The sequence below is a fragment of the Stylophora pistillata genome, chromosome 2 (genome assembly GCF_964205215.1).
Source record: "Stylophora pistillata chromosome 2, jaStyPist1.2, whole genome shotgun sequence".
Classification (NCBI taxonomy): Eukaryota; Metazoa; Cnidaria; class Anthozoa; order Scleractinia; family Pocilloporidae; genus Stylophora; species Stylophora pistillata.
Window position 1 is genome coordinate 36,734,295 of NC_142520.1, and position 26,372 is coordinate 36,760,666.

General features: G+C 41.2%; 2 protein-coding genes and 2 pseudogenes across 2 annotated transcripts; 2 read left to right on the forward strand and 2 right to left on the reverse strand.

Moving 5' to 3' along the window:
* The first annotated feature begins 109 nt into the window (after positions 1–109).
* On the forward strand, positions 110–3,622 carry LOC111333122 (steroid 17-alpha-hydroxylase/17,20 lyase pseudogene; annotated as a pseudogene).
* Positions 3,623–7,341: 3,719 nt separating this feature from the next.
* Positions 7,342–9,160, reverse strand: LOC111333123 (steroid 17-alpha-hydroxylase/17,20 lyase pseudogene; annotated as a pseudogene).
* A 1,534-nt stretch (positions 9,161–10,694) lies between these two features.
* On the forward strand, positions 10,695–12,874 carry LOC111333096 (steroid 17-alpha-hydroxylase/17,20 lyase). Its single transcript, XM_022938614.2, has one exon. It carries the CDS (start codon positions 10,763–10,765, stop codon positions 12,248–12,250), a length of 1,488 nt encoding a protein of 495 aa, XP_022794349.1. The 5' UTR covers positions 10,695–10,762; the 3' UTR covers positions 12,251–12,874.
* A 1,371-nt stretch (positions 12,875–14,245) lies between these two features.
* On the reverse strand, positions 14,246–26,300 carry LOC111333109 (glutamine-dependent NAD(+) synthetase). The gene is made up of 8 exons (XM_088751134.1): positions 25,784–26,300; positions 23,364–23,627; positions 22,027–22,438; positions 20,925–21,042; positions 19,531–19,667; positions 18,906–19,137; positions 17,922–18,123; positions 14,246–17,042 (listed from the first exon to the last, which is right to left on the reverse strand). Exons 1-8 carry the CDS (start codon positions 26,183–26,185, stop codon positions 16,284–16,286), a joined length of 2,526 nt encoding a protein of 841 aa, XP_088607260.1. The 5' UTR covers positions 26,186–26,300; the 3' UTR covers positions 14,246–16,283.
* Positions 26,301–26,372: the final 72 nt, after the last annotated feature.

Consider the following 26,372-nt stretch of genomic DNA (forward strand, 5'->3'; position numbering starts at 1 on the left):
GCTTAGTAATCTGTGTAATGTAGTAACTGATATGGTAAAGAGAAGTTAATTTTCTCTAACACCCACGTCTACCTGAACCTATCGATAATCGATAAAAACTGATAGCACTCATACCAATATTTGTGGATTTCCAGTTAGAGATTTTAGTATCCAATAAGGACACAGTATGGTCCTTGCGAGTGTGCGAGCACTAAGTTTTAATTTGCGGTGACTATGATTGTCTCGCACAATTTTCACCAATTATATAGCCCTAATACTACTTAATTTTTCCGCGCTGTTTTCGTTATTTCTTAGTGGTTTATATGTACAAAAGAATTGAGATATACAACTAGTTCTGGACATGGAGAAGCCGAACGTAATCCCAACTCAACAGGAATCCGAGCATGCGACCAACTGCAAAACTTTTTCATACGCTTGGAACCGAAAGAGCCTTTTGCAAGCTCTTGAAATTTTGCCATTTTATCATTTTAAAACCAATTAGTAAACAAACGGAAATCTTAGGCCTCTTAAAATTATTCACTTTTGTTGATTTTATTCACTGAAAAGAGGTTAAAACAAGGCAATATTAACCCAACAGCTGTTGTGCTCGGTAATTGGTCCCACTTGGGGTCAATACAAGAAAACAGTCCCAGCTGTTTTTTTTTTTTTCTTTTTCATCAGTACCTGATGAAAACATCCACTTGATACTGCATTTTTCGAAAATTAATTTTGGAAGAGACAAGATCATGGATCGAATGCTTAAGAGTCCAAAAGGAATTCAAAATAGGAAGAAATTTAACATATATACTACAATGTAAAGGAATACAGAACATAAAATGTTCACGCCTTTTATTGAGCCATCTTAAGCTAAATTAAAAACGTAACCTGGGTGAAGAACAATGGTCCCAGGATGTTGTTAGCCTAAATTTATAGTGCTGCGATATCGAAGTTAAACGAAAGCATGCTTGTATTCCAAGCGTTTTTCCTGCCATGGTTAAGAAAGGAAACTGGCATCTTCTTTCGTGCAAAACAACTAGGAGCCTTCTATTGTGTTATCTTTTTGTTATGTTTTTTTCAGTGGCCAACAATAGACGCATTTCGGTAATCAAAATTTAAATATGAATAGAATACCATCAAGACTTCTTCCACGCGTCTGATTGGTACGTAACAAGAGTGCAGATTAATTAGAGCGTGCGCGCGATGTTAATTTCTCGTCTGTCCTTACTTTCTGTGAAGTTTTTTTTTTCTTTCAAGTAAATAATCCGCAAATAGCAAGATGATTTCTCGTTCAATTTGGTGCGATGAGCACTTGTAAAGTTTTCAAAGACTACAAATTCACGAGAAATCATGTTATTAATTGTACCAGTCATTGCACGCTTCCATAAGATATCGAATCAAAGGGTTTTTTTTTTTTTCGTAATTGGAAAACCTTTTCCAGCAAGATGCAAACGTTACCGCGATGGCAAGATTTAAAAAGATTTCATGCTCTTGTATATATTATGTTTATTTACAGATATACAGATGTAGATATATAGATTCGTGGCAAAGAAGCCGAGCATTAAAAATAATTAGAAGCAATGCAATATCCAAACAATTATTTGAAACGATGTTAAGGTTCCTTAAATTGTCCCAAGGGTATGGTCAACACCAAAAGTTTGGTGATAATAGGCCAGACATCTCTAAGTCAACAAAACAAAAGCAATTATGCAACAAACGCGCTTAATTATTCTGAAAGTCCATTTTTAACAACACCACTCTTAAATCGCTAGTGCAATCATGTTGGAAGGACTGGCATGGGTCTGTCTGGCAGTAATCATAGTTAAACTGATCGTCGATCGCTTTACTGCCACCAAAAATCTTCCACCTGGACCATTTCCTTTCCCGATCCTTGGTAACGCGCACAAATTGGCTGCTGATTCACGCCACGTTGACCTCATGAAACTGGAAAAACATTATGGCAAAGTGTTTCGTTTGTATCTCGGTAGCCAGCTCGTAGTAGTCGTTAGCAGTGGAGAAGCCCTAAAAGAAGTTCTCGTCACAAAATCGGCCGATTTCGCTGGACGTCCGAATCTCTACACGTCACAGGTTTATTCCAAGGGAAAGGCAATCGCACTGGCGGATTATTCTCCGGAATGGCGGCTGCATCGTAAGATTGCAGTCTCTGCGCTCAAGATGTACAGTAACAACAGAATAAACCAAGGATCCGTAATCAACGAGGAATTTGACCTGCTGTTAAAAAGAATCCACGCCAGAAATGGTCAATCACACGACATCACAAGAGAGATACGACTGGCTGTGACGAATGTGGTTTGTGCCGTGGTGTTCGGTTCGAGATTCGAGCTCGACGACCCGGAGTTCACAAAGTTCTTAGATATCACCAACGCTCTAGCGAAGATGGTTGCTGCTGGGAGCATTGTGGACGTCTTTCCTTGGCTCAGTTGGATCCCATTCAAGTCTCTGCAGAATCTCAGAGAGAAATGCAAGGAGCGAGACGAACTGCTAGGAAAGATATATGGAGAACATGTGGAGGCGAACAGAGTGTTACATCCACAAGACCTGACAGATTCATTACTGAAGGCAAGAAAGGATGCTGAAGAAGAATCCGAAGTCAAAGGATTCCTCACCGACGAGCACCTTATTATGACCATGAGCGACATCTTTGTTGCTGGAATGGAGACCTCTGCAAGCACCCTGTGTTGGGCGCTGATATACCTGATTCACAACCCTGACGTGCAGCAGATGCTGCATCAAGAGCTGGATCGTATCATTGGTCCGGATCGTTTGCCTGAACTAGGAGACAAGAAGAATCTTCCGTACTTAGAGGCGACCATTACAGAAACTCTGCGCATCTCGTCTCTTCTACCTTTGTCAGCTCCCCATAAGGCAACAGTGGACACCACTCTACAGGGATACAGTGTTCCCAAGGGAACTACAGTTCTAACTAATCTCTGGTCCATCCACCACGATCCAGACACCTGGGACGAACCACACAGCTTCAGGCCTGAGAGGTTCCTAGATGAAAATGGTAATTTCGCTGCACCAACATTTGACCGTTTTCTACCGTTTTCTGCTGGGCGCCGTGCTTGCTTAGGAGAGCCCTTGGCACGGATTGAGCTCTTCCTGGTCCTCGCACGTTTGTTGCACAGCTTCAGGTTTGAGAATCCGCCCGGCTTTGATCTTCCCAGCGTTGAGCCCATTGTGGGAATCGTTTTGATACCACAGCCGTTTAAAGTCTGTGCTCTGAAAAGAAGGGATGTCACACTTTCCAAGTCATGAAAATAAAAAGAGTTCTTCTGTTTCTTGTTCGTGTATAGGTTGAGCGGCAAACTATTTGACTGTAGGGTTAAACTCTTGTTATGGAATATGAACTATTTATTCCCATTGCATTCAGGAAGAAACGTTTCATCTTAAGAATGACTCATAATGAAGCCAAGAGAAAGTATTTCAAAGCTGCCTCTGTTCTCTTGTCGAGATATGGAATGAAATGTTTCTTTTGGTGTGACGATAATGGCTGTCGATTTAACCAAGACATAATGCATTACTCTGTAGATACGTTATTTTTCACGTATCATTTAAACCGTGAGATAATTTCTCGAACTTTTTCCTGATTCCTGATTAAAAATGTGTAAATCATCGCACTAAATGTTTGTTCTTAATGATGGTCTGAGGCACTATTATTTTTCGTTAATTAATGCACACATATGAATGATTTAGGATTTTCAACTTCATTTGCCTCCGGCTTTAGGTTCACAAAGAGCGTGGGTGAACACGCCGCAAAAGCTCCACAAGTGTGGCGACAGGGCGCCTAAATGCTCATACGGAGAATACCCTTTATCTACAACAAGTAATGTTCCCTGTGCATTTGCTAAATAGTTTTTTTTTTTAGAAAAAAAACCGTCCCTTTTGTCTTTCAGTTACACCGTTAGGAGCAAGGTTATACTTATTTAACTATTGACTGTCTAGTTTTAACGTTTTTATGTCTTTGTTTTGTGTTGTGTCAGGGCTCCATGTATATCAGCCCTGCTAAATTTAATGCCCCTGGATAAATATAAGTATGAAAAAAAAAGAAAGAAAGACTGTAGGCCCGATCTTAATTATTTACTGCACTTTTATCAATTTGCAGACTCATACAAATGAAACCAAAAACTTACCTGTATTAAGAAACGCGTAATACTTGGCCCACCCTACAACCTGCTTTAAAAGAAATTTCGAAAATGTATTGTCATTTTTGTCATTATCAGCGTCACCATCATCATCATCATCATCATTAGCAATGTCATTTATAGCACTTGATCGTTATCATCGTTATTATTACTATTATTGTTGTTATTATTTTTATTTTATTATTACTATTATTGTTATCATTAATGTTTCTTTGCCCTATGGACGGTCCTTTACCGGGGAGAAAAATGTGGCGTTTGGGTGGCCATTATTGTACCCGTCATTCCTACGATAGCGCCAACATTTGAAATCTCTTTAAATTCTTTCAAATTAGCCCGGGTTAGTTTTCTACATTTTTGCCTTTCAACATAACAAATGATAAACACCACAGCTACACTATTGAGTTATGGACGCACGCAAGAGGTTGCTAAGCACGAAAAAAGGGTATCGCCTCGAGCGACTCTAGCTTCTTGAGTGCTTAGCAAACCTCCCAAGTGCATCGTTAACTCAGTACTGTACGCTGTGGTGTTTACCATTTGTTCTATAACATAAAAAAACAATTTCTTGTGAAACATTTGCGCGCTTGGAAACATTTGCTCACGTTGGCAGTGTTCACCCTTGGGCAAATAGTAGACACTGAATTGACCAATCAGAGCGCACGCTTTACGTGATTTATGCTATAAAAAGTGTTTTAAAGTTTTTACGTACAGAAACACGGAACAGGAAGAAAAAAAGTATGTACTAAGTCATAGAGACATCCACTGATGAGAAATTTGACATTTGTTTCTCATTTAGCCCTTTCACTCAATATCTGATCGTTCATTCTCCCCTCTTGCTTCTACACCGCTTTCTTACAGTTTAGCTTTGAGAATTTGGTGTTAGATCAGTTTTACAACTTCTACGTACCTGAGTGATTAACATGCATGTTCGTTATTTAATATCCATTCATTATCCAGAAAATAGGTAATGAGAATACTAACATTTATCAGGAAGAACTTGTTAGCTTTATCTCATACCAAATTCTCGTCACTAATATACAAGGAAATGTGTAGCAGCTAGAGGGGAGAATTAACAATCAGATCTTGCGAGTTAAAGGATTACAGCATCTAAAGCATCTTACGTACTCGGACAATTCATGATCACCCGTGGAAGTCGCGGCTAAAGTAGTCTACTGTATATAGCAAAATGAATCCTCTCTGGTTTATGCCATCGATAAATTCAATCAACGCTGCCCTTAAGACCTCTCTACTAACTATGGAGTCTGACGTATTGAGCGCTCGCCCTTCGCCTTAAAGCGTGAAACGTCAATTCAAACTTTTAAATAAGCTGACGTTTCGAGTGTTAGCCCTTCGTCGGAGCGACGACGAAGGGCTGACGCTCGAAACGTCAGCTTTTATAATCGTAACGGTGGCCAATTTACCATTTCAACTTTGTTGATATATTCAAATTCTTTCGTTACTCCCACCGACACAGCCCCAAACAGTTTCTTTAGAAACTATCAGCCTTTATTCAAACTTTTAAAGGTGGCCAATGAACAACTCAGTTTGTAAAACCAAATTGTCTTGTTAACCGCCCATCCCACCCCCCCCCCCTACACACACACACACATACGCCAACGCAGCAACATAGTTTCTTTAGAAACTGACCCACCACTTCCCTCGGAGTGACCAGTATCTAATTTCTCCTTACAATATCACCTCTGAATCACACATTGCGGTTACGAGAATACAGGAAACGATCACTAACTTAGGGAGCTCTTGATTGTTTACTCTCTTACTCTCAAGATCTCATTAGTAATTCTCCTTACTGTCTGGTATACAATTCTTAGGTTGTCAAATTTGAGAATTAAGTACTGGATGAACTGATAAACCCTCGTGACTTTTCTGCTTGATATTGTATTGATATCTTGGGGTGAAATTCTGTCTTGGTCACTCATGGGAGTTACAGGGTTAATTAAACATATTCTTCTCGTCAGCACCTTAGGAAATGTATAAAGAACGGTATGGAGAATATGCAAGTTGATACTGGGCGTGAAGGTTTAGGTGATCATTTCCTGTAATCAACCGTTTCCTGCGTTAAATAGGACTTTTAAAAGCGATGGCGCCCGCTATCGAGGCAAAGAATTTGATAAACTGTATTGTTTTGTGTTTTTCGATGATACCGCCTCCCAGTTAGCCCAATAGATAGTGCGCTGGACTGTTGTGCGGGAGGTCGAGGGTTCGAGCCCCTGCCGGACCAACACTCAAGGTCTTAAAATAATTGAGAAGAATTTGCTACCTTTCTATAACATCAAGAAATGGTTAGATATTCTAGTCTTCTCGGATTAGGACGAATAAATGGAGGTCCCGTCTCCTGCAAGGTTGGGGTAGGAGACGTTAATTTTCCCACACACGAAATTACTGTGTGATTGATGTCCTCCCCTGGGGTGGGATGGTGGGATGTACAGGCCTCCATTTAAAACAACTTCAAGCTGCTGGCCTGTCTAAATATCGTAAATACATATACCATTATCATCGAAATCCTTGCTTTACCCGAATGTTACACAGCTTCGTTTAGTGGGAGAAACGAGACATACAGTATTCCTATCCCATTGCCATACAAATTGAAGGTTTTGGGGTAACTGATTTGACGGTGATGTCCATGTCGTAAAAACCAAGAGAGAAATGGGCGTCTAGCACAGTGAAGAATATTGATTGATTAAGAATACGTTTATCCAAGGTAAAGGTTTATATTTTGTGGACGTTAACAATTGCCAAATGCAATACAAATATTTCCTGGAGGTAGCCACGTTCTGGCTTTTTATGTAAGAAACACCTCCATTAAGCGACCTGTTTCCGTTTACATATTAGGAAACTGGTTTCTTTTTCTTTTCTTTAAAAATCGAGTTCTCGATAGCAAAAGTGAATCTAGAAGAAGCAATGATACTTCGCATTACATAAGAATGCGCTAAGAGTCAGGACCGGGTTGTTCAAAGGTGGGTTAAGATAACCCAGGATTAGTGTAAAATTTAATTTTAGATCTGAAAGCTTTAAAAGAAAATTTAGTTTAATTCCACTTGTCTACAATTTGATGATTGAATACTCTGAAAAGTATTGGAAATTTTTTCCCAAAACGGCTCTTGAACAGAGAAATATAGAAACCTGGATTAAAATTTAACCCTAGGTTAGCGCTAATCGGCCTTCGAACAACTGGAACCAGATGTATAAAAGAATAACAAAAATTCTTTTAATTCTGAGTCAAGTCCAGCAAACTGTGCCTGTTGGTGGCACACACTTTAAATCGTAATCAAAACTACTACGTTGCGGTGAACTAGCTTATCAATAGGCCCTCTAGTCAAGGGTTGGAGAAAGATGAAAACGAGAAGAAAAAGAGCGAGAAAGGGGTAGGGAAGAAAGGCTCCGACGACACCCTTACCCTTACCCTCTCCTCCCCCCCGTCCCCCCTCCCCCTCCCGTGTTGGGTTTCAGGGTGAGAAGATCATGGCCGGGCGGATTCTCAAATCTAAAGCTGTGCAGTAATCGTGCTAAGAACAAGAAGAGCTCAATGCGCGCCAAAGTTTCCCCTAGGCATCCCCGAAGCCCTGTTGAGAATGGGAGGAAGCGGTCCTGTTTTGGAGGCACGAATTTACCATCCTTGTCGAGGAACCGCTCGGGCATGAACGTTAACTTGTCGGGGTTTTTGACCAGTACTGTAGCACCCTTGGGAATATGATAACCTTTTAGAGTCGTATTCACTGTTGCTTTATGAGGAGCTGATAAGGGCGCCAAAGACTAGATTCGCAAAGTCTCGACTATGGTGGCCTCCAGGTACGGTAGGTTCTTCTTGTCCCTGAGTTCCGGCAAACGATCTGCGCCAATGACCTCATCTAGCTCTTGATGTAAAATCTCCTGGATCTTGGGGTTCTGAATAAGGTACAACAGAGCCCAAGCACAAGGAGCTTAAAGTGGTCTCTATTCCGGCCATGAAGACTTCCCCCATAGTCATGATGAGTTTGTCGTCGGTTAAAGATCCTTTGACAGACGAGTCTTCGTCTTCGGCCTCTTTCCTCGCCTTTAAGAGCGCATCTGTCAAGTCTTGAGGAGCTGCAACTCTATTGGCCTCCACAAGCTCTCGATAAATTCTTCCAACCAGTCCGTCTCGGTCTCTGCAGTTCTCTCTTAGATGCTGAATAGATTTGAATGGATAAAATCTGAGCCAAGGGAAAATATCCACTATGCTTCCGGCAGCAACTGTGTTTTCTATGGCGTGCATAATACCCAAGAAATTTGTAAACTCGGGGTCATCTAGTTCGTATCTTGAGCCAAACACCAAGGCACACATTACATTTGTTATAGCCAGTTGTACCTCTAGCAATATCGTGAGGTTGTCCATTTCGAGCGCGGACACGTTTTAAGAGCAGGTCGAATTCATTAGTAATGATAGATTCTTGCTTTCTTCCGCCAGCGCCATACATTTCAAGTGCCGAGACCGTGACCTTGCGATGCAGTCACCATTCTGGTGAGTAATCCGCCAGAACGATCGCCAGTCCCTTCGAGTAAACTTCTGCGGTGAAGAGACTCGGACGTCCAGCAAAGTCGGCCGATTTTTTGACGAGAACTTCATGAAGAGCATCTCCTCCACTGACAACTACGACGAGCTGGCTTCCAAGATAAAGGCGAAATACATTGCCATATTGTTTTTCCAATTGTGCGAGGTCAATATGGCGTGAATCTGCAGCCAGTTTGTGTACACTTCCAATAATCGGTAGTGGAAATGGACCTGGAGGCAGTTTTCTGGTTGCAGTAAAATGATTCACGAACAGTAAAACAAGAATTACCACCAAAGCGAACCAAAGCAGCTCGTCAGGCATGGCAGCAGTTGCGTTGGATTTCTCATCCATCGCGACGTTTAGTTGGCATTGACAAGTAGCGTCAATACAAATGTATTCTATTTAATATCTGGGACATATTCAGGAAATCGCGTCACAATCTCCACGCGATGAATCTAGGGATAACTCGGGTCGAAGAGCAACTCAATTCGACTGAAATGATTCAGTTTTACTTAATATAATTAACGCGTGAATCACGGAATGCGATGACAAGGTCACGCAGCCTCTTAAAATTCTTAATGATTTAACCCTCAAGATTAAAGGCATCATCCCAATATTTTCAACACAGCTGCACTTGAAAAACTATTTTTGCATCTTCTAAGAAGAGGGTCGTCTGCTCGAATATGAAAAGAGTTTACACACGTACAAAGCTAATCAAACGCAGAGGTGGAAGTGGAAAAATTTGAGTTGTAATTTATTCATTGTTTTGCCTTGGATACCGTCATTTTAAGATATTGATTTTAATTATGAGATAGGAAAAAAATTTGTTTTCCTTTCTATTATAGTCCTAGGTTCAAAACGATTCACAGAGTATATTGCCAATTTCCCTGACTGGTTTCATAGGTGGTGTTCGATGTACATCACAGTATGATTCTTTCCAAAAAATATTTGAACGATTGCGTCAGAACTCCAGAGAAGACAACGATTGGTAAACGGTTTCAGTGAGTCAAAGTTATGAAGCAGGGGTATTTCAAGAGCGAGGGACGCGAAAGTTTTGGGATCTTAGCTTTATAACAAGACAGCAATCCTCTCACTACAAATAGTGGCATCACAAAAAGGCAAACACTCCGTCTTGGTCCGAAAAGCTGCCCCAAATCAAAGCAAGACTTTACAGTATATTACGTCGTAATTTGTATTTTCAGTATAATTTAGTTATATCAGCTCAGTTGAAATTGTAAATTGGCCAACGTAACGAATAAAAAAGGTGACGTTTCAGGCGTTGGCCCTTCGCAGAGCGAATGAAGGAATTGTGGGTTGTATGTGGTTGTATGTGGGTTGTATATAACCCACAATTCCTCCACTCGCTCTGACGAAGGGCTAACGCTCCCAAAGTCAGCTTTTTTATTCGTTACGGTGGCCAATTTGCAATTTCAACTGATTTGATACAACCAAATTACCTTGTTACCCCCACCGACGCAGTACAACAGTTTCTTTAAATAACTTTAAACCTTTATTTATTTTTATTTTCAGTAGCCTCTCTGAACACTGGATCCATCAAACAAGTGCCTTCGCCATCAAAACTTTTTCTCTAGTGATTTGTTAAAATTTTGATACTGATATACCTAAGACCTTAAATATCAATTTAGATGCCAAGAGAGCGGTGAAATTTTCTTTTCTATTCACCGCCTAAGGCTAACAGAGAGAAAATCGATTGCAAGTCATATTTAATTTCAATCATAAATCTTGGCTGATGTTTTTGGTGAAATTTCCTTTTCTATTCACCGTTTAAGGCAAACAGAGAGACAATTGATTGCACGACAAATTTCATTTCATTTACAAATCTTGGTTGATACTCCCTTCACTTCTTAAGAGAAAACTGGGGAATCACACGTCCCAAAATCATAGAGATAAGTGAACTCTTTTTCCCTGAGGATCATTAAGACTGAATTACGATGCCCAGATCGCAATAGCTGAGATTTTTTCCGCGTGGTCACCCTACCCTAACAACCGCATCAAATAACTGCTGACAGGTGGTTATCCATCGGTATGTATGTCTGTCTGTGCTAAAATTAGCATTTTGGCTGCAGACTCACCATGATTGAAGAACTGCTTTGGTTTGTTTTGGTGGTAATTCTCGTTAGGTTGGCCGTGAACCATTTCAGTGCCACCAAACATCTTCCTCCAGGTCCATTTCCAATACCAATTATTGGAAATGCGCACAAACTGGCTGCTGATACACGTCATGTTGACCTCATGCAGTTGGAAAAACAATATGGCAAAGTATTTCGCTTGTATCTCGGGAGCCAGCTCGTCGTAATTGTTAGTGGTGGAGATGCTATTCGAGAAGTTCTCGTCACAAAATCTGCCGATTTCGCCGGACGTCCGAGTATCCACTCGGCAGAAGTTTATTCTAAAGGAAGGGCAATCGGGTTCGTCGATTATTCTCCGGAATGGCGACTGCATCGCAAAGTTACCATCTCGGCATTGAAATTGTACGGCGCTGGTGGGATAAAGCAAGAGGCCATTGTTACTAATGAATTCGACTTGCTTATGAAACGTGTCCGCGCCAGAAATGGACAGCCCCATGATATCACCAAAGAGATACGACTGGCTATCACGAATGTAATTTGTGCCCTAGTGTTTGGCTCGAGATACGAACCTGATGACCCCGAATTCTTAAAATTTACAGAGATCACCAACGCAATATTGAGTATGCTTGCGGCTGGAAACATAGTCGATGTTTTCCCTTGGCTTAGATTTCTTCCATTAAAATCTATCCAGCAGTTAAGAGAGAACTGCAAAGAGCGAGACAGACTGGTTGGAAGAATTTATCAAGAGCATGTGGAGGCCAATAGAATTGCAGCTCCTAAAGACCTGACAGATGCGCTCTTGAAGGCGAGGAAAGAGGCTGAAGAAGAAGACTCGTCTGTAAAAGGATCCTTAACCGACGACAAACTCATCTCGACCATGGGGGAAGTCTTTATTGCTGGAATGGAGACCACTGCAAGCAGCTTGTGCTGGGCTCTGTTGTACCTTATTTACAATCCCAAGACCCAGGAGATTTTACATCAAGAGCTGGATGAGGTCATTGGCCCGGATCGCTTACCGGAACTCCAAGACAAGAAGAAGCTACCGTACCTGGAGGCCACTATCGCCGAAACTCTGCGTCTCTCGTCCCTCGGGCCACTGGCAATTCCTCATAAAGCAATAGTGGATACGACTTTACAAGGTTATCATATTCCGAAGGGTACAGCAGTAATAGTCAATCTGTGGTCCCTTCATCACGACCCAGCCATCTGGGATAACCCCGACAAGTTCATGCCCGAACGGTTCCTCGACAAGGATGGTAAATTCGTGCCTCCAAAACAGGACCGCTTCCTCCCATTCTCAGCAGGGCGTCGGGGATGCCTAGGAGAATCTTTGGCGCGCATTGAGCTCTTCTTGATCTTAGCACGATTACTGCACAGCTTTAGATTTGAGAATCCACCCGGCTACGACCTTCCCACCCAGGTGCCTATCGCGGGGCTGGTGTTGATGCCACAGCCATTCAAAGTATGTGCTTTTTACAGGCATGAAAACTGACAAAAACAGTTGTAGATCTTTTTACGACTCACAGTAAACTATAGCGTTTAGTAAAGGATTATAAAAAAAAAAAAAAAAAAAAAAAAAAGGGTAAGAAAGAATAATACATTTTAGTACACGTTTTCTTGTGTTGTATCGCTGAGTACTTTTACGAGTCAGGCCGTATTTTGACGAGCCCGTAGGGCCGGTCAAAATACTCAGTGATACGACACACCAAAACGTTTAGTAAGTTATTCAATATCCAAACGCCAAATTGTTATTTCAGTGCGGGCGAATTATCTTAGAAACGTGGATCAATGTACACCAGCCATTCTGACTCTTTGTCGTCGTGATTTAAATTGTCTGCCATTAAGTTAAGTTTGTAGTAGTGTTGCAAACTGTATGATATGTTAATTAGTCTAAACTTGTTTGACATTTACAAGTCATTTCAATTGTCTCTTATATAACCAGTGTACAAAATCTATGCGGCATGTGTTTTATGCCCACATAAGGTCTTGTTCTTAGTACTTTCAGGACCACGTCCTGTTTTCTTCTGTGCTTTTCTTAACAAGCTTCTAGCTCTGAGAGTTGAAGCGCTGTTTTGAAATCATACAATCAAGTGAATAAACGGAGACGTAATCAAAACGTGTGTTACACAAAACTTTTCAAGTTTTGGACAGCAGATTGTGTTTTCTAGGGTCACTCGCTCCTAACGGTTAACAAGTTAACCGCTGACCCCCTCCCGGTTAGCTCAATTGGTTAGAGCGCCAGATTGTGTTGTGCGGGAGGTCGAGGGTTCGATCCCCGGCCGGACCAATACTCATGGTCTTAAAATAAGTGAGGAGAATTTGCTACCTTTCTTTATTCAAGAAATGCATAGATATTCTAATCTTCTCGGATAAGGACGCATGTATGTATGTATGTATAGATGGATGTATGTATGTCTGTATGTATGTATGTATGTATGTATGTATGTATGTATGTATGTATGTGTGTGTGTGTGTGTGTGTGTGTGTGTGTGTTTGTGTGTGTGCGTGCGTGTGTATGTGTGTATGTATGTATGTATGTAAGTATGTAAGTAAGTTAAAGTACATTCCAACACGTATCTAACGGTCACCATTCGGAATGGCTTAATACAGGTTGACCAGTGAATGATTTGTGTATTGTGTGCGCGTAATATTTTTCCTAAAGTCCAAAGAAAAAAGTGCTAACATTGATTCCGGGATAAAAACATGGAATGAGTTTTGCTTGAGAGATCATTCTTAGTTTTAATTGAGTGGTCCCGCTTTTAAGGACCGTTCAATACAGGTGTAAGCCAATATAAACAGAGACTCAGTCAAGGGTCATGACAACCGCTTAATAGAGGTAAACATTACAGTACCCGAGTAGACAAATTTTTCGGGACTTTGAAAACCGACCGCTGAATACAGTGACCGATAATACGGTGTCGCTTCATACAGCTTCGACCTTATACTTATGTAGGTTTAGGAGAGTTGTCTCGGGTGTTTTTAGTTTCTGTCGGTTAGATCATGCCGTGACACCATGGTAACACTACATCCTTTCAGAGGCACCCTAAATTTTGATTTTCAAGTTAAGTGCCTGTTGAGTTTAGAAAAAAACAAAACAAAATAGAGCCAAAAAAAAAAACAAAACAAAACAAAAAAACAAAAAAAACAAAACAAAAAAACAGGTGCCCCCATCTTTTGTTCTATCGCAATTATTTCAAGATTTAATTTTCCCCAAGATTCTTTAACAAAAAAAATCTATACACACAAATGAGAGCCACTTTAAATCATCAATACTCAGCGAAGCTCTTACCTTCGGCTTTTCAAAAAAGAATTCAGTAATCAGGTTTAAGCAACAGGAAGGGCAAAAATAGGAAACGCTAGGTCGTCACGGTTATTTCTGTCAAATTCGCACCCAGTCCTCTCGTCATTGAATGGCAAAGATCTGCAACTTTGGATCGTTTCTCTAAGAATTTTCGTTGTTTGTATAAGCGAGCAAAATGTTCTCGGCTGCACTCTTAAAATTTTATTGCTTTAAATAATGGCATCTACCTTCCATAGATCGCAAGAAATTGCATTATAACTAAATTAATTTCACACATCCTAGTAGGTACTATATTTTAACTCAGCAGCTTACTACTCAAGATACCGTAATTCCTTGCATAAGCGCCCGCGCCCGGGTGCTTATGAAAGTTAAGGCTAAGACGAAGGGCGCTTATTGGAAGGGGGCGCCTCATCGAGGGGGCCCTTATTATTCTCTGTGATTCCGCTGTAATTGAAGCTTTAATAGTATTAAATTAAGTTATGATACAAACAGGTTGTCCTTGAAAGCGAGGGAGAGGAGGGGGTTGGAGGCACTTATTTGAGGGGGATTGGGCGATAAATTCGGGGAAGGAAACACGGTAATCATTTTTGATGGAAACAAAGGGCTAAAAACTTCTAAAAAATATAAAACAAAAAAGACAACACTGAGCAACCTTATCAATAATACAATTTCACATTGACGCAGTCGTCTAAAATGACTTCAAAACCCCTTGAAATTGGTATACAATTTTTTTCTCTTCCCATTGGAATTGCGATATTATAATTTTCTTCCAGATAAATAAGCAATAAATATAAGGAAGGATTGCTAAAGAATATTTTTCATCACATTCCATACGCACGTGTCCGAATAACTTGGCGACATAATTCAATAAATTCATCAAAAATTCTGAGTAAAAATTATTCCTCAAACCACTACTAAATTTTTAAGAAATTCAATTTCTCATTTCAAAAGCGAGTGGGGGAGTGGGTCGAGTCCGCCTCGCAAGTTAGTCTGGGATCGTTACTCGGTACACAAATCTATAGCAAACAAAGATTTGTGTCCCGAGTAACGATCCCAGACTAACTTGGGCGGCGAACTCGACCCACTCCCCCAGTCGTTTTTGAAATGGGGAATAGTTCGTCAAGTAAATTTAGGACGCAGGATACCCTGCTGACCTCTAACCTCCTGGAGTGATTTACCAGTAACTTCACCCTACAAGACCAGTGCAGTACTCAGCAGTCGAGCGTGTAACTCTTTCTCCCTAAAAGTGACCATCATCAAATTTCGCCATACCATATCACCTCCAAAGCAAACATCACAGTCAAGAGAATAATGGAAATGAACTAAAAAACTCACGCAGCTTTGGATTATTAAACAAATTCTCCCTGTCTGTACCATGTGTGGTTAACTGTGGAAGCCTGGCTTCTGCCAAGAGTTTCAGAAGAGATTTGGAGATAGCAAGAATAAACGCGAGTTTAAATCAGAGGCAACTAAAGTTTACGTCAAAGCGGGGGTTAGGGGTGGGGGAGGGGAGGGGAGGGGAGGGCGGGGGGGGGCTTAAGTTTAAGTTTGTAGTAGTGCCATAAAACTACTTTTAGTGTCGACTTAAACTCACGCAGCTCTGGATTATTAAACAACTTCTCTCTCTCCGTACAATGGAAAGTGGTGAATAAAACCAGTATGGACAATAAGCATACCATTCTTAGGGTGGATATGGCAAAAATAAATAAATAAATAAACAAAAAAGAAATAAAAAAAACACTTAAAAGAGAGAGAATGTTGGGTTGATATAACACCAAATTTTTTTGAGTAATTTGCAGGCATCTAAAAAGCGACCAGAAAGGAGAATTAAGATTCACATTTCGGGAATTCAAGGGTCTCCCTTAGCGCTTGCTTGGCCTCGTCTTCAAGGTTAATACTGAAAAAGAGGTTGGAAAAGTATTGGATGACGTCAAAAATCAATTGCTTTAACACCATGAATCCAATTCAAACACGTGATTGTACAACTGTCAGTACTTCCAGAGGACTTATCGCCACATTGGCAGGTCATCGTTGACGAACTCGTACAAAGTTCCGACTAGCATCACTCCATCAAAATACATTGTACGCACTCGAGATCACTCGGACAAGAGCTAAGCTCTAACACACCTCAATGTCCATCTAGTGAGGAGCACCAGCAGGACGCCAACTCCAGTCGAAAGTACTTCATCCTTCAGTGGTAAAAGAGAAATCACCGAATCGACAGCTAGCGTGACGTTATCCGCATGTACTTCTCTCCGCTGCCAAACTCCCCATCAGAGCTTCCCGCCATGTTGGCTTCGCTTCTCTTTTGCGGCCTGATGCCTGGCTCGTCCCCAGTACCGTGGGACGCACAACCTTCCTCGTGATCCACAGGCTCGGACTTAATGCGGATCAGCGCCGGGCAGGGTGGAGTTCCTCTGTTCTGTGTCCTAGAAGTCCCTCGATTAAAACTTGCCAACGTTTCCAAAGTGCGCTCCAGTCTCTCGCGTCTCGTTTGATGCTCCTCGGTGCCAAATTGGTTTCCAATCCTCTCACTCTTCACCGGTGATGACGTCATACCTTCATTGCTGCCCACGTACGGATCATGAGCGCCTACGTATAAACTGTCACTGTTAACGTGAAGGTGAGGCTCCTGGTGACGTAACATCGACGCCTCAGCCACTTGGAGACGTCGGACTTCCTCGTCAATCAATCGCATTTGCCACGACCAATGAGTATTGTACAAGAACGGTCGAAGATCAAATCGATTGTCGTCCGGAGAGTAGTTTTCTGCGTGGTAAGCGGGTGTCAAGGTTGTCATTTTATGCCGGTTGATCGAATACGCGCGGAAGAAGCGTTTAATCTTCTCAGCCACCTTGGCGGGGGTGTAAGTGCTTCGCCAAGTGTGGATTAGTTTGCAGAACATACTGTATGGTCCGCAACGAGATACCTTCCTTAAGCAGCCGAACATTGAGAGTTCGTCGTAAGTCATACCCATGTCATCCTGCAGAGGAAATTCAAAGTCAATTTTCTCTATGGTCCACTGTGAAAGAGGAGACTAAGAAAAGCAAGATTCGCACCCACGACCTCTCGAGCACCTGTCCCGATGCTCTACCCATTAACGATCGGAGATTTTTGGTAAATGAGGCCATCAAACTATTTTCATGTGCGAAAAAAACCTGCTCCCTTCTGGGAACATTTGGGGCAATGATGGAAATGTGGTATACTTTTAAGCCATGAGAGAGGGCACCTTCGTGATGGGGGACATCCAGGCAGACATATTGCGAGAAACTTAGGCAAGAATAATACGACGTCATCACGAGGAAACACGCCCCTCCCTTGCGTGTCTTTGAACCAACACGCAGTTCCAACTCACACCTTATTCAACTGCGATTCCAGGTTCCTCTCTCTATAAGACGATAGAGTGGCCTTGGAACAAATTTTCACCTGATTTTATAAACGCCTTCTGCACAGGCCAGTAATGAGCAAAACTCTTAAAGGTTACGCAAAACGCTGGAATTGTAAACAAAGAAAATAGTTAGTTCTTATTAACCGAGCGGGAGGTCTGTATGGGAGAATTTTGACTGCGGTCGCCAGTACAGACCGAACGCAGTGAGGTCTGTACCAGCGACCGAGGTCAAGATTCTCCCATACAGACCGACCTAGCTCGGTTAATAAGATGTTTATCATATGGCTGTGACTAGAAAGCAACGGAACATTATATTCTTTGTAACTTTTTTCTCTAGACCGGTCTAGATGCTGGTCTAGACGGGAAAATCTAGACCGTTTCAATATTGATTTCAGCCCATCAAATTCGTGAATTCGGTAGTTCCCTGTCCTTGTGAGACGCAGCCATATAATAACGAGTATAGACGGTAGGTACCTCGTCTGTCTGTTGTATCTGGCCGTCAGCTAGCGGCTCCAGCTCTGCTGTGGGTGGTGCACCAAGGATTCGAATCAGGGAGCTGAAGTTAAACTTTTCCACGCAGTAGAAAATGAAGGATTTTAGATCCTTCTTGCTTATTCCACCGATCGGATTAATGTCTGCACTGGAACAGTCGTACTTCGTCAGGTATCCGCACAAACTGAATGGTAAATATATGGAGATTTATATCATGGAAAGTGCGCATGAACAATTTTTAATTAAAGAGTTGCGATGCATCAGAAAAACGAACGGGAGAGCGCAGCGATCGAGTGGGTTTTTGATGCATTGCAACGAGCGAATAATAATAATAATAATAATAATAATAATAATAATAATAATAACTTCTATTTATAGAGCGCTCATATCCTGAGCTCATGGCGCTTTACAACACTGTGCGGGGGACTTTACCAGACTGCTAAGCAGTTTACAATCAAATAAAGGCGAATATGACAGATGCCCCCTCCCCCCAATTCCCAGTAAACAGGCCAGACCACATCACAGTAATCTCGTGACTGGGTTCTTTAACGTCCCCTGCCTAACTAAATTAACTAATTAATAGATGCAGGAGAAGGGACCTACGGTTTATTCGTCCTTATCCGAGAAGACTAGAATGTCTATCCATTTCTTGATATTATAGAAAGGTAGCGCATTCTCCTCAGTTATTTTAAGACCTTGAGTGTTGGTCCAGCCGGGGCTTGAACCCTCGACCTCCCGCACAACAGTCCAGCGCTCAACCAATCGAGCAAACGGGAGGAATAAACATCGTTCAAGCACTTTCCATGGTATGTCACCTTCATTTTATACATACTGAGATTTTTTCTTAGTGAGTGGAAGCGAACGACTACAAAAATAAATCGTCCGTCCAGTTAGTCTCTCCTAACAGATCATTGCCCTAAATTATGGAACCCACAAATCCCCTTGACACCACAGAAATTTGTGTACCTTTCATCAACGTTTGCTGATCCCAAGACAAGCAGTCCACCTGGAAGCCCGCGCGCCCACATGATCAGCTGCGCGAATAAGTACGCTAAGACCATGCGCAAACGTGCCTGTACGTTCTGTAAAGCCAGATTCTCGCGGTGAGTCCCGCCGTATAATTTGAACTTCGGGATTTTACCCGAGACTGCAGTAAAAATTCCGAGAACAGCACTCACAGCGGCATCGATTGTGATCCCTGAATGGAAGTGAACGAATAAAGTAGGAAAGTTAAGGTTAAACATTTGCCCCTTGACCAACTTCAGTCATAACTGATGTCAAGCTGGTAAAAATATATCTATGCAATAAAAAAAATTCTTAGCCGTTCTCCCTGCCACAACTTAAGATTTCGAGTACCTTTTGAAATATTAGAGCAAATTCGCAATACATCACGCTCAAAGTCCCGCTGGCAAATTTACGAAGCAAGAGCCGGAATTCCTCTACACTGTGAAATTGATTAGAAGGTGTGAGCCGGTAGAGTATCATGCTCAAGGTGAGCGAGTTGACAAAAAGAGGATTATAGCTCATCGGGCGTTTTACTTCCTGATAGAAGACGACGTATAAAAAGATGCTGAAGATATTCGGACCTTACCCATGTGGTGACTGCCTATCTCCTCCGCCAGATTACTGGCTCTTTTCCTCGTTTCTTCGGAAGAATTTTCAGTTCCCATGTAGCACGTAACAAAGATACGCCCTGCAAACTCCTTGGGGTCAGTAGGAATGTAATTGCTAGAAAAGAAATCAGGAAAAGTAGAGGCCATATTCAGTTGTAAAACTATCCAAGACGCAAGCGTAATACATACAGGAAAACTGTACAACATGATCTACCTTGTCAGAAAAAAAAAATTGCGTTTGATTGTTCTTTTCTACACATTTTCTCATCCTTTGGCCTCAAACTGAATTGAACAAACAGCCTACAAGCCTGCTACATAATGGGGGTAAGTTTTTAAAGAAACTGTGGTAATGCATTTGGTAAGAGTAACAAGGTAATTTTGGTTTGATCATCTTACTTGATAAAGTAAACTGGCCACAGTAAGGAGTTTCAATACTGACGTTTCGAACGTTAGCCCTTCGTCAGATGCTCGAAGTGTCAGCTTTGAATCTCTTTACGGTGACTAATTTACTATGTCAACTCAGTTGATAAAACCAAAATTAAGCTTGCTACATAGACATACAGATGGAGGATAGACTGATGAGTGAATAGATTTCAAGCATTGTCCCCCGCCCCCTCTACAAGGGGAGCGTGCTGGGCAACATCCCGGCAGACAGCTGCCAGGGAAACTTGACAAACAATAACATTTTTTGTTTTTTCACACACCTAACAAACCACTGAATCCAGGGTTTAGCAAGGGCTAGATAAAACAGTAATAAATGAAGACAGCTAGCCTGCTTGTAAGCAGTAGTTTGTGTTCCAACGAGACTCGGTGTGGCCAATATTTGGTCACCACATTTGATGGATAGAAGATGAGTGATGAAGTGAGGGGAAAGGGAGAAACCCCTCCCCCCCCTCCCCGCCTTTGAAAATCCCCCCCTTTGTCAATTGTCCCAAATCTTCCAACCATCCAATATGCTGACCAAATATTGTCACTTGTCCCAAATCGTCCAACCATCCAATATGCCAACCGAATATTGTCACTTGTCCCAAATCTTCCAACTATCCAATATGCCAACCAAATATTGTCACTTGTCCCAAATCGTCCAACCATCCAATATGCCAACCGAATATTGTCACTTGTCCCAAATCTTCCAACTATCCAATATGCTGACCAAATATTGTCACTTGTCCCAAATCATCCAACCATCCAATATGCCAACCGAATATTGTCACTTGTCCCAAATCTTCCAACCATCCAATATGCCGACCGAATATTTGCTGCACTGAGTCTTGTGCTTGAAAACACAAACTGACTATACTGATTAGATCTACACAAATCACTAGATCTTAACTGAATAACTAAACTGCACAAGTCTGATGTCATAACTCACTTGTCATTGACAATCCTACGAGCATCTTCCAACACTTGTTGATCTCCATTTTTGACTGCTTGACACACCTGGTGACACATGGAGCTTACAATGCAGGCTGTCGATGAACTGTCAATGCCTACAGTTAATTTGAGAAGAAAACCATGAATTTAACCTAAACATTTATTCATTCAAATAGATATATAAGTATTACTAAAGTTGACAAAAAGTCACAAAATGTAAAGGTGCCATCTACAATAACTTGAAGCAGAAGAATAGCCCTTGCAGCTCTCCCACACCCTTTTTTCTCTTTTAATACAGATCACTAAAACTGCACTGCGCTATTAACCAAGTCGTAGATGAAAACCTGTACAAGTTTGGGAGATTATCTAAGTAATATTATTAAAAACTAGATCATTGAATAATGCAATTCAAGGCTTTTTAATGGCTTAGCCATTATGGTATATCAGCCAATAAACCATAATCTACAAATATGGCAAGCATACATGTCAGCTTAAAATCAAAAGGGAGTTAGAAGTTTCATAAAATTTAATAATTTAATTTAACATTTTTAATAAAACAATTATTTCACTTGCGCTTGTTGGATATGAGATGATTATAGCCAACTCGGCACTATGCACCTCGTTGGCTACCTATCATCTCGTATCTAATGCGCGCTCGTGGAATAATTGTTAAATAGCTGATGAGAATTGCATTTACTTTTTCAGGTAATTAAATTAAAGATTTTCAGCACAGTATTAAATTTTGGTGTAACATGTGACTGATCCTGCATGGAATATCCATTTAATTTAAACCAGTGACTAGCATCCCATTTCTCCTTTCAGAACCATTGTTCAATCACACTTTAAGGTCACAAGAATAAAGGAAATGATCAACAACTAAAAATGCCCTTGATTGTTAACTAAATTCTCTATGTATGAAGAATATAGATCCTGATGTTAGGGCATAAAGGGTGAATTCTCAAAGGGGATAAACATGTAACTTCTCCTTCTAATTAACATCAAATTCTCTTTTCTACTTCACAAGGAGATCTGTGGTAGTCTGTAAGGAGAGTTACTGCTTTGATCTTAGGAGTTAAAGAGTAAAGTAAGTTAATGCACACCTCCACTCAATGGCAGAAAAAACCCAGCTTGGCCACTTCTCCTGAGGTAGTCCCAAAGCCAGCATGCCGGCCCAAGGCTTATCTCCTCCTCTGGCGTGTGATAACGGACATCTATGGGCTCAGCAGGAGGAACTGAAATATCGTCTTCACGGCTCAATGCAAAGTCAACTTTGATACGTGGATAGCTCTCGGTGAGAGCCATCGCATTTGAACCAAATGTTGGCTTTGCACCACGATGGGAACGCACTTCTTCCAGATCAACAGTGGAGGTTACAACTTCAACTTCTTGCATGGAAAATTGTGAACCTTGTGCAACTATTTTGCCATTAACTGCAATCATGGAGCAACCGTCATAGTAGACTCTTTCTCCATCACAGCCTCGCATATTGGCATAGACATAAATACCTCCACCCTAACAAAATAAAAGAAAATTCTTTAGGCTTGTCTAAACTTTCACAAAATAATATAAATTGGCATGCAGCGCCCCAGAAAGTCCCCTGGTTTTGAAGGTTAAAGCTAAGGCTTTTGTTCCTTCTCTCTCAGTCCAATCTACAAACTGCAACTTGGCAAATGTACTGTCACTTTTTTGCTGTAACATGTAACACAATAGAATCTAGGGCTCAGCTGGTCAAAGGGTTGGTAATGCTATCCAAAGGAGAAATCACCATGCAGTGGACAAGTGTCAACTAAATGTGCTAGCCTATCCACTGGATAGAGATTTATCCTGCCCTGCCACAACCAAGGGTAAATAACCCTCATTATTACACGACTTGGGCGACTCAGAGGGCCAATAACTAAAATCAACCAATCAAAATGCTCTATTGCCGGTCAATATTCTCTCAGTATTGGACCGGGCACTGTCCCAAATGGTCCTGAATGATACCGCACTTGTGTCCCTTTGAACTTCAGTCATATAATAAATCTCTTATTAACCAAGCTTGCTCGGGACCGTACTGGAAGAATATCGGCCCTCGGTCTTTTTTGTACGGACCTCGCTGCACTCGGTCTGTACTGTCAAGACCTTGGGCCGATATTCTCCCAGTACCGCCCTCGCACTTGGTTAATAAGATATATGTACAACTTGACCAAGAGAGGTTTGTAGTACCAAGCAGTTTATTACAGAATGGCACTCAGACCAAAGTTGTTTACTTTAAATTTGCTGGCTTTTGCCAAAAAATACAGGGCTTAACAATCTGTATGGCAAAATATCGACCAAGTAAGAACCAATTAGAAGCCTCAGACTTACCACAGGCTTACCTTGTCATAAAATAATATTCAGCCCTTAAAAGCCCTTTCCCAATAAATCAGTAATTCACATATAACATATATGTAATTACCTTTGCAGTAGCATCTTTCACATACTCAACTCTCTTGTCTAACTTCCTCAATTGATGGTGACTTGCACTGGCATTTGTAAAAATTTCCACTCCATCAAGAGCCATGGCTATATGGGGACAGTTCACACTGAAAAGCTCCTCACAGATTTCTGAGCCAAGACAGGTATCCAATGTTGAGATCACACCATCTCCAAAAGGAACTGTTACTTGACCAGTAATTTCAGAAATCATGCGAGGCAGGAAGTATTCTTCAGTTTGCCTTGTCTGATTCGAGGGAAAAAAAAATTGATTTTAAAGCCATATCCACCCTCTGATAAAGTCATATTGACTCCCACGATCTGATTGTTTGTTCTCCTCTCTAGCTGCCTCACATAATTTTCCTTATGAATTAGTGATGAGAATTTGGTGTCAGATCAAGATGAAAATTTCTAGCTGATAAAGGCTGATAGTTTTGAAAGAAACTGTTTGGGTTTGCATCGGTGGGAGTAACGAAATAATTTGGATATATCAACAAAGTTGAAATGGTAAAATAATTGGCCACCGTAACGATTACAAAAGCCGACGTTTCGAGCGTTAGCCCTTCGTCGGAGCTCCGACGAAGGGCTAACGCTCGAAACATCAGCTTTTGTAATCGTTACGGTGGCCAATTATTTTACCATTTCAACTTTGTTGATATATCCAAATTATTCTAGCTGATAAGTTTGAGTATTCTCATTACCAGTTTGCTGGATAATCTATGGATATTACAGTGATCCAGGGCCTGTTTCTTGAAAGTCCCAGTAACTTAACAGGCCTGTAATGCTGTTCTGTTTTCATCCAAGATGGGGATTTCAAAAGTTTTGATAATCATACAATAAAACTATCAGTTAAAGAAACAAAGAAGGGACTGGTTTGGGTGCCAGAATCCTGCTTCCCTATCCTTTAAATTTTGATTTTAAAACATAGCTTCGGGCCAGTTGAGTTTGCAAGACTTTCAAGAAATAGGCCCCAGGAATATACCCTCTTATAATGGTGATGAAAACAAAGGTGACACTAGCTTCATTTCCTCTCACTATTGCCCAGTTTTAGAGAACATGGTGTGACATATGCTTTTAATTGGTGGAGAAACCTAAAATAATTAGAATGGAAGCTCTCAGAGACAGGAGTTTTTGATAGAGATAACATAATTGTTTTTTTGAAAGGGAGGATTTTTTTTGAAAGAGGGAGAGGAAAGGGAATTGAAGATGAAGGCATTTATATACATGAAAATTAACCTCTTGCTTGCATGAGTAGCCAAGATAGAATTTCTCCTTACAATATCAATGCAATAGCAATGATAACAAGTGAGACATATATGACCAAAGAGGGATTATACACCACTTTCATAAATGGCTGCCGGATTGATATTCTTTTGTTTAAATTCAAATTAGCCTTACTAGCCTCGCTTGCGATAATGCATTCTTTTGAATTTTGAACTGGAGAATGAGGCCAGAAAGGCTAATTTAAATTTAAACAAAAGAATATCAATCCGGCAGCCATTTATGAAAGTGGTCAGTTAGGTGATCCTAAACTTTAATTCTCCAAACTAACAGCATAAGAATTGTTTGGCAGACAGTAAGGAGAATTACTAGTGAGATTATGGGAGTAAAAGGTTAGGACAACTTGGAATTCCAAGAGGCTTATAAGAGGGGAAGGGAGGGGAGCTCATGTGATACTTCCCCAGTAGTCTCTATCTGCAAATTTAAAAGGAAATGACAATTCTTGCCTAAAATAGAAAGTAAAAACCACATGATACAAGGATATCCTCCAGCGCAACTAAAAAAATTGATATCATAACCTGGGGCAATAATATAAATTTGTCCTGTTGTCTCACTACAAAGTCAGTAGATGTAGAACGCGACGTTTCAACTGCTTACTTCAAGTCTTCTTCGGGCAATGGGGTTGACTGGTTCCAGCACAGCATTATGTATCATGGTGGTCTGCTGCGATTGGTGTACAGAAACATTAGCTGGATGAAAATGCACCAATCACAGCAGACCTCCATGATACATAATGCTGTGCTGCGACCAGTAGACTCCATCGCCTGAAGAAAATTTGCAGCAAGCAGTTGAAACGTCACGTTCTGCATCTAGTGACTTTGTCGAGGGACAACAGAACAAATTTATTTTATTTTATCATCCAACTACCACGATGAACAACAACCTATGTCATAACATAAGCTGGGGTACTTCTAACTCAATGAAAGAGTTCTTCTTCACCCCTGAACCCCCCCCCCCCACCACACACACACACACACACACACACACACACACACACACACACACACACACACACACACACACACACACACACACACACACACACAAACAAACACACACACACACACACACACACACACACACACACATCTAGACCCCGGAACACATGAAAAATCGTCTTACCTTCGCCCATCTTGTAAACCATCTTCCTTCTCTGTAATTCGCGTCACAAGCCAAAGTCATCTTCGGTCGGATCAACAGGATCTTTCCATTGAGGAAGATGATTCTACAATTATACCGTACATTCCGGTGCATAACGGGCATTCCGACGTCACATATAATGTCCTTCGTTACAGGCGATTTCAACAACAAAGCCAACACTTGAAAAGAATGCAGTAAGGTGTCGCTTTCTAGGAAATGATCGTTGCAGCCATAGCCGGGGATTTCCAACTCAGGACCTAGTCTGTAGGTCGCTCCATGTGCACGCGCAATGTTGATACTCTGAAGAATTCTTTTCAAGTTTCCCTCGAAATCTAAGGCCCACTGATTTAGGCTACAAGCTGCGAGAGTCACTTTGCGTCCCATTGCCAAATCTCAAGAGTTTTTTTATAAGGCTGAAAACGAGCTGTCTGTAAAATAACCCCAAGAGTGAAACGATGTATTCAACGTGATTTGTATTTTCGGAAAAGTCGATTTCCGGTAATGTTCGTGTAGACTTCGTGAAGTGCTCGTTGTTACCGAGCTAGATCCAGTTCTCTCGCAACGTAGAAGA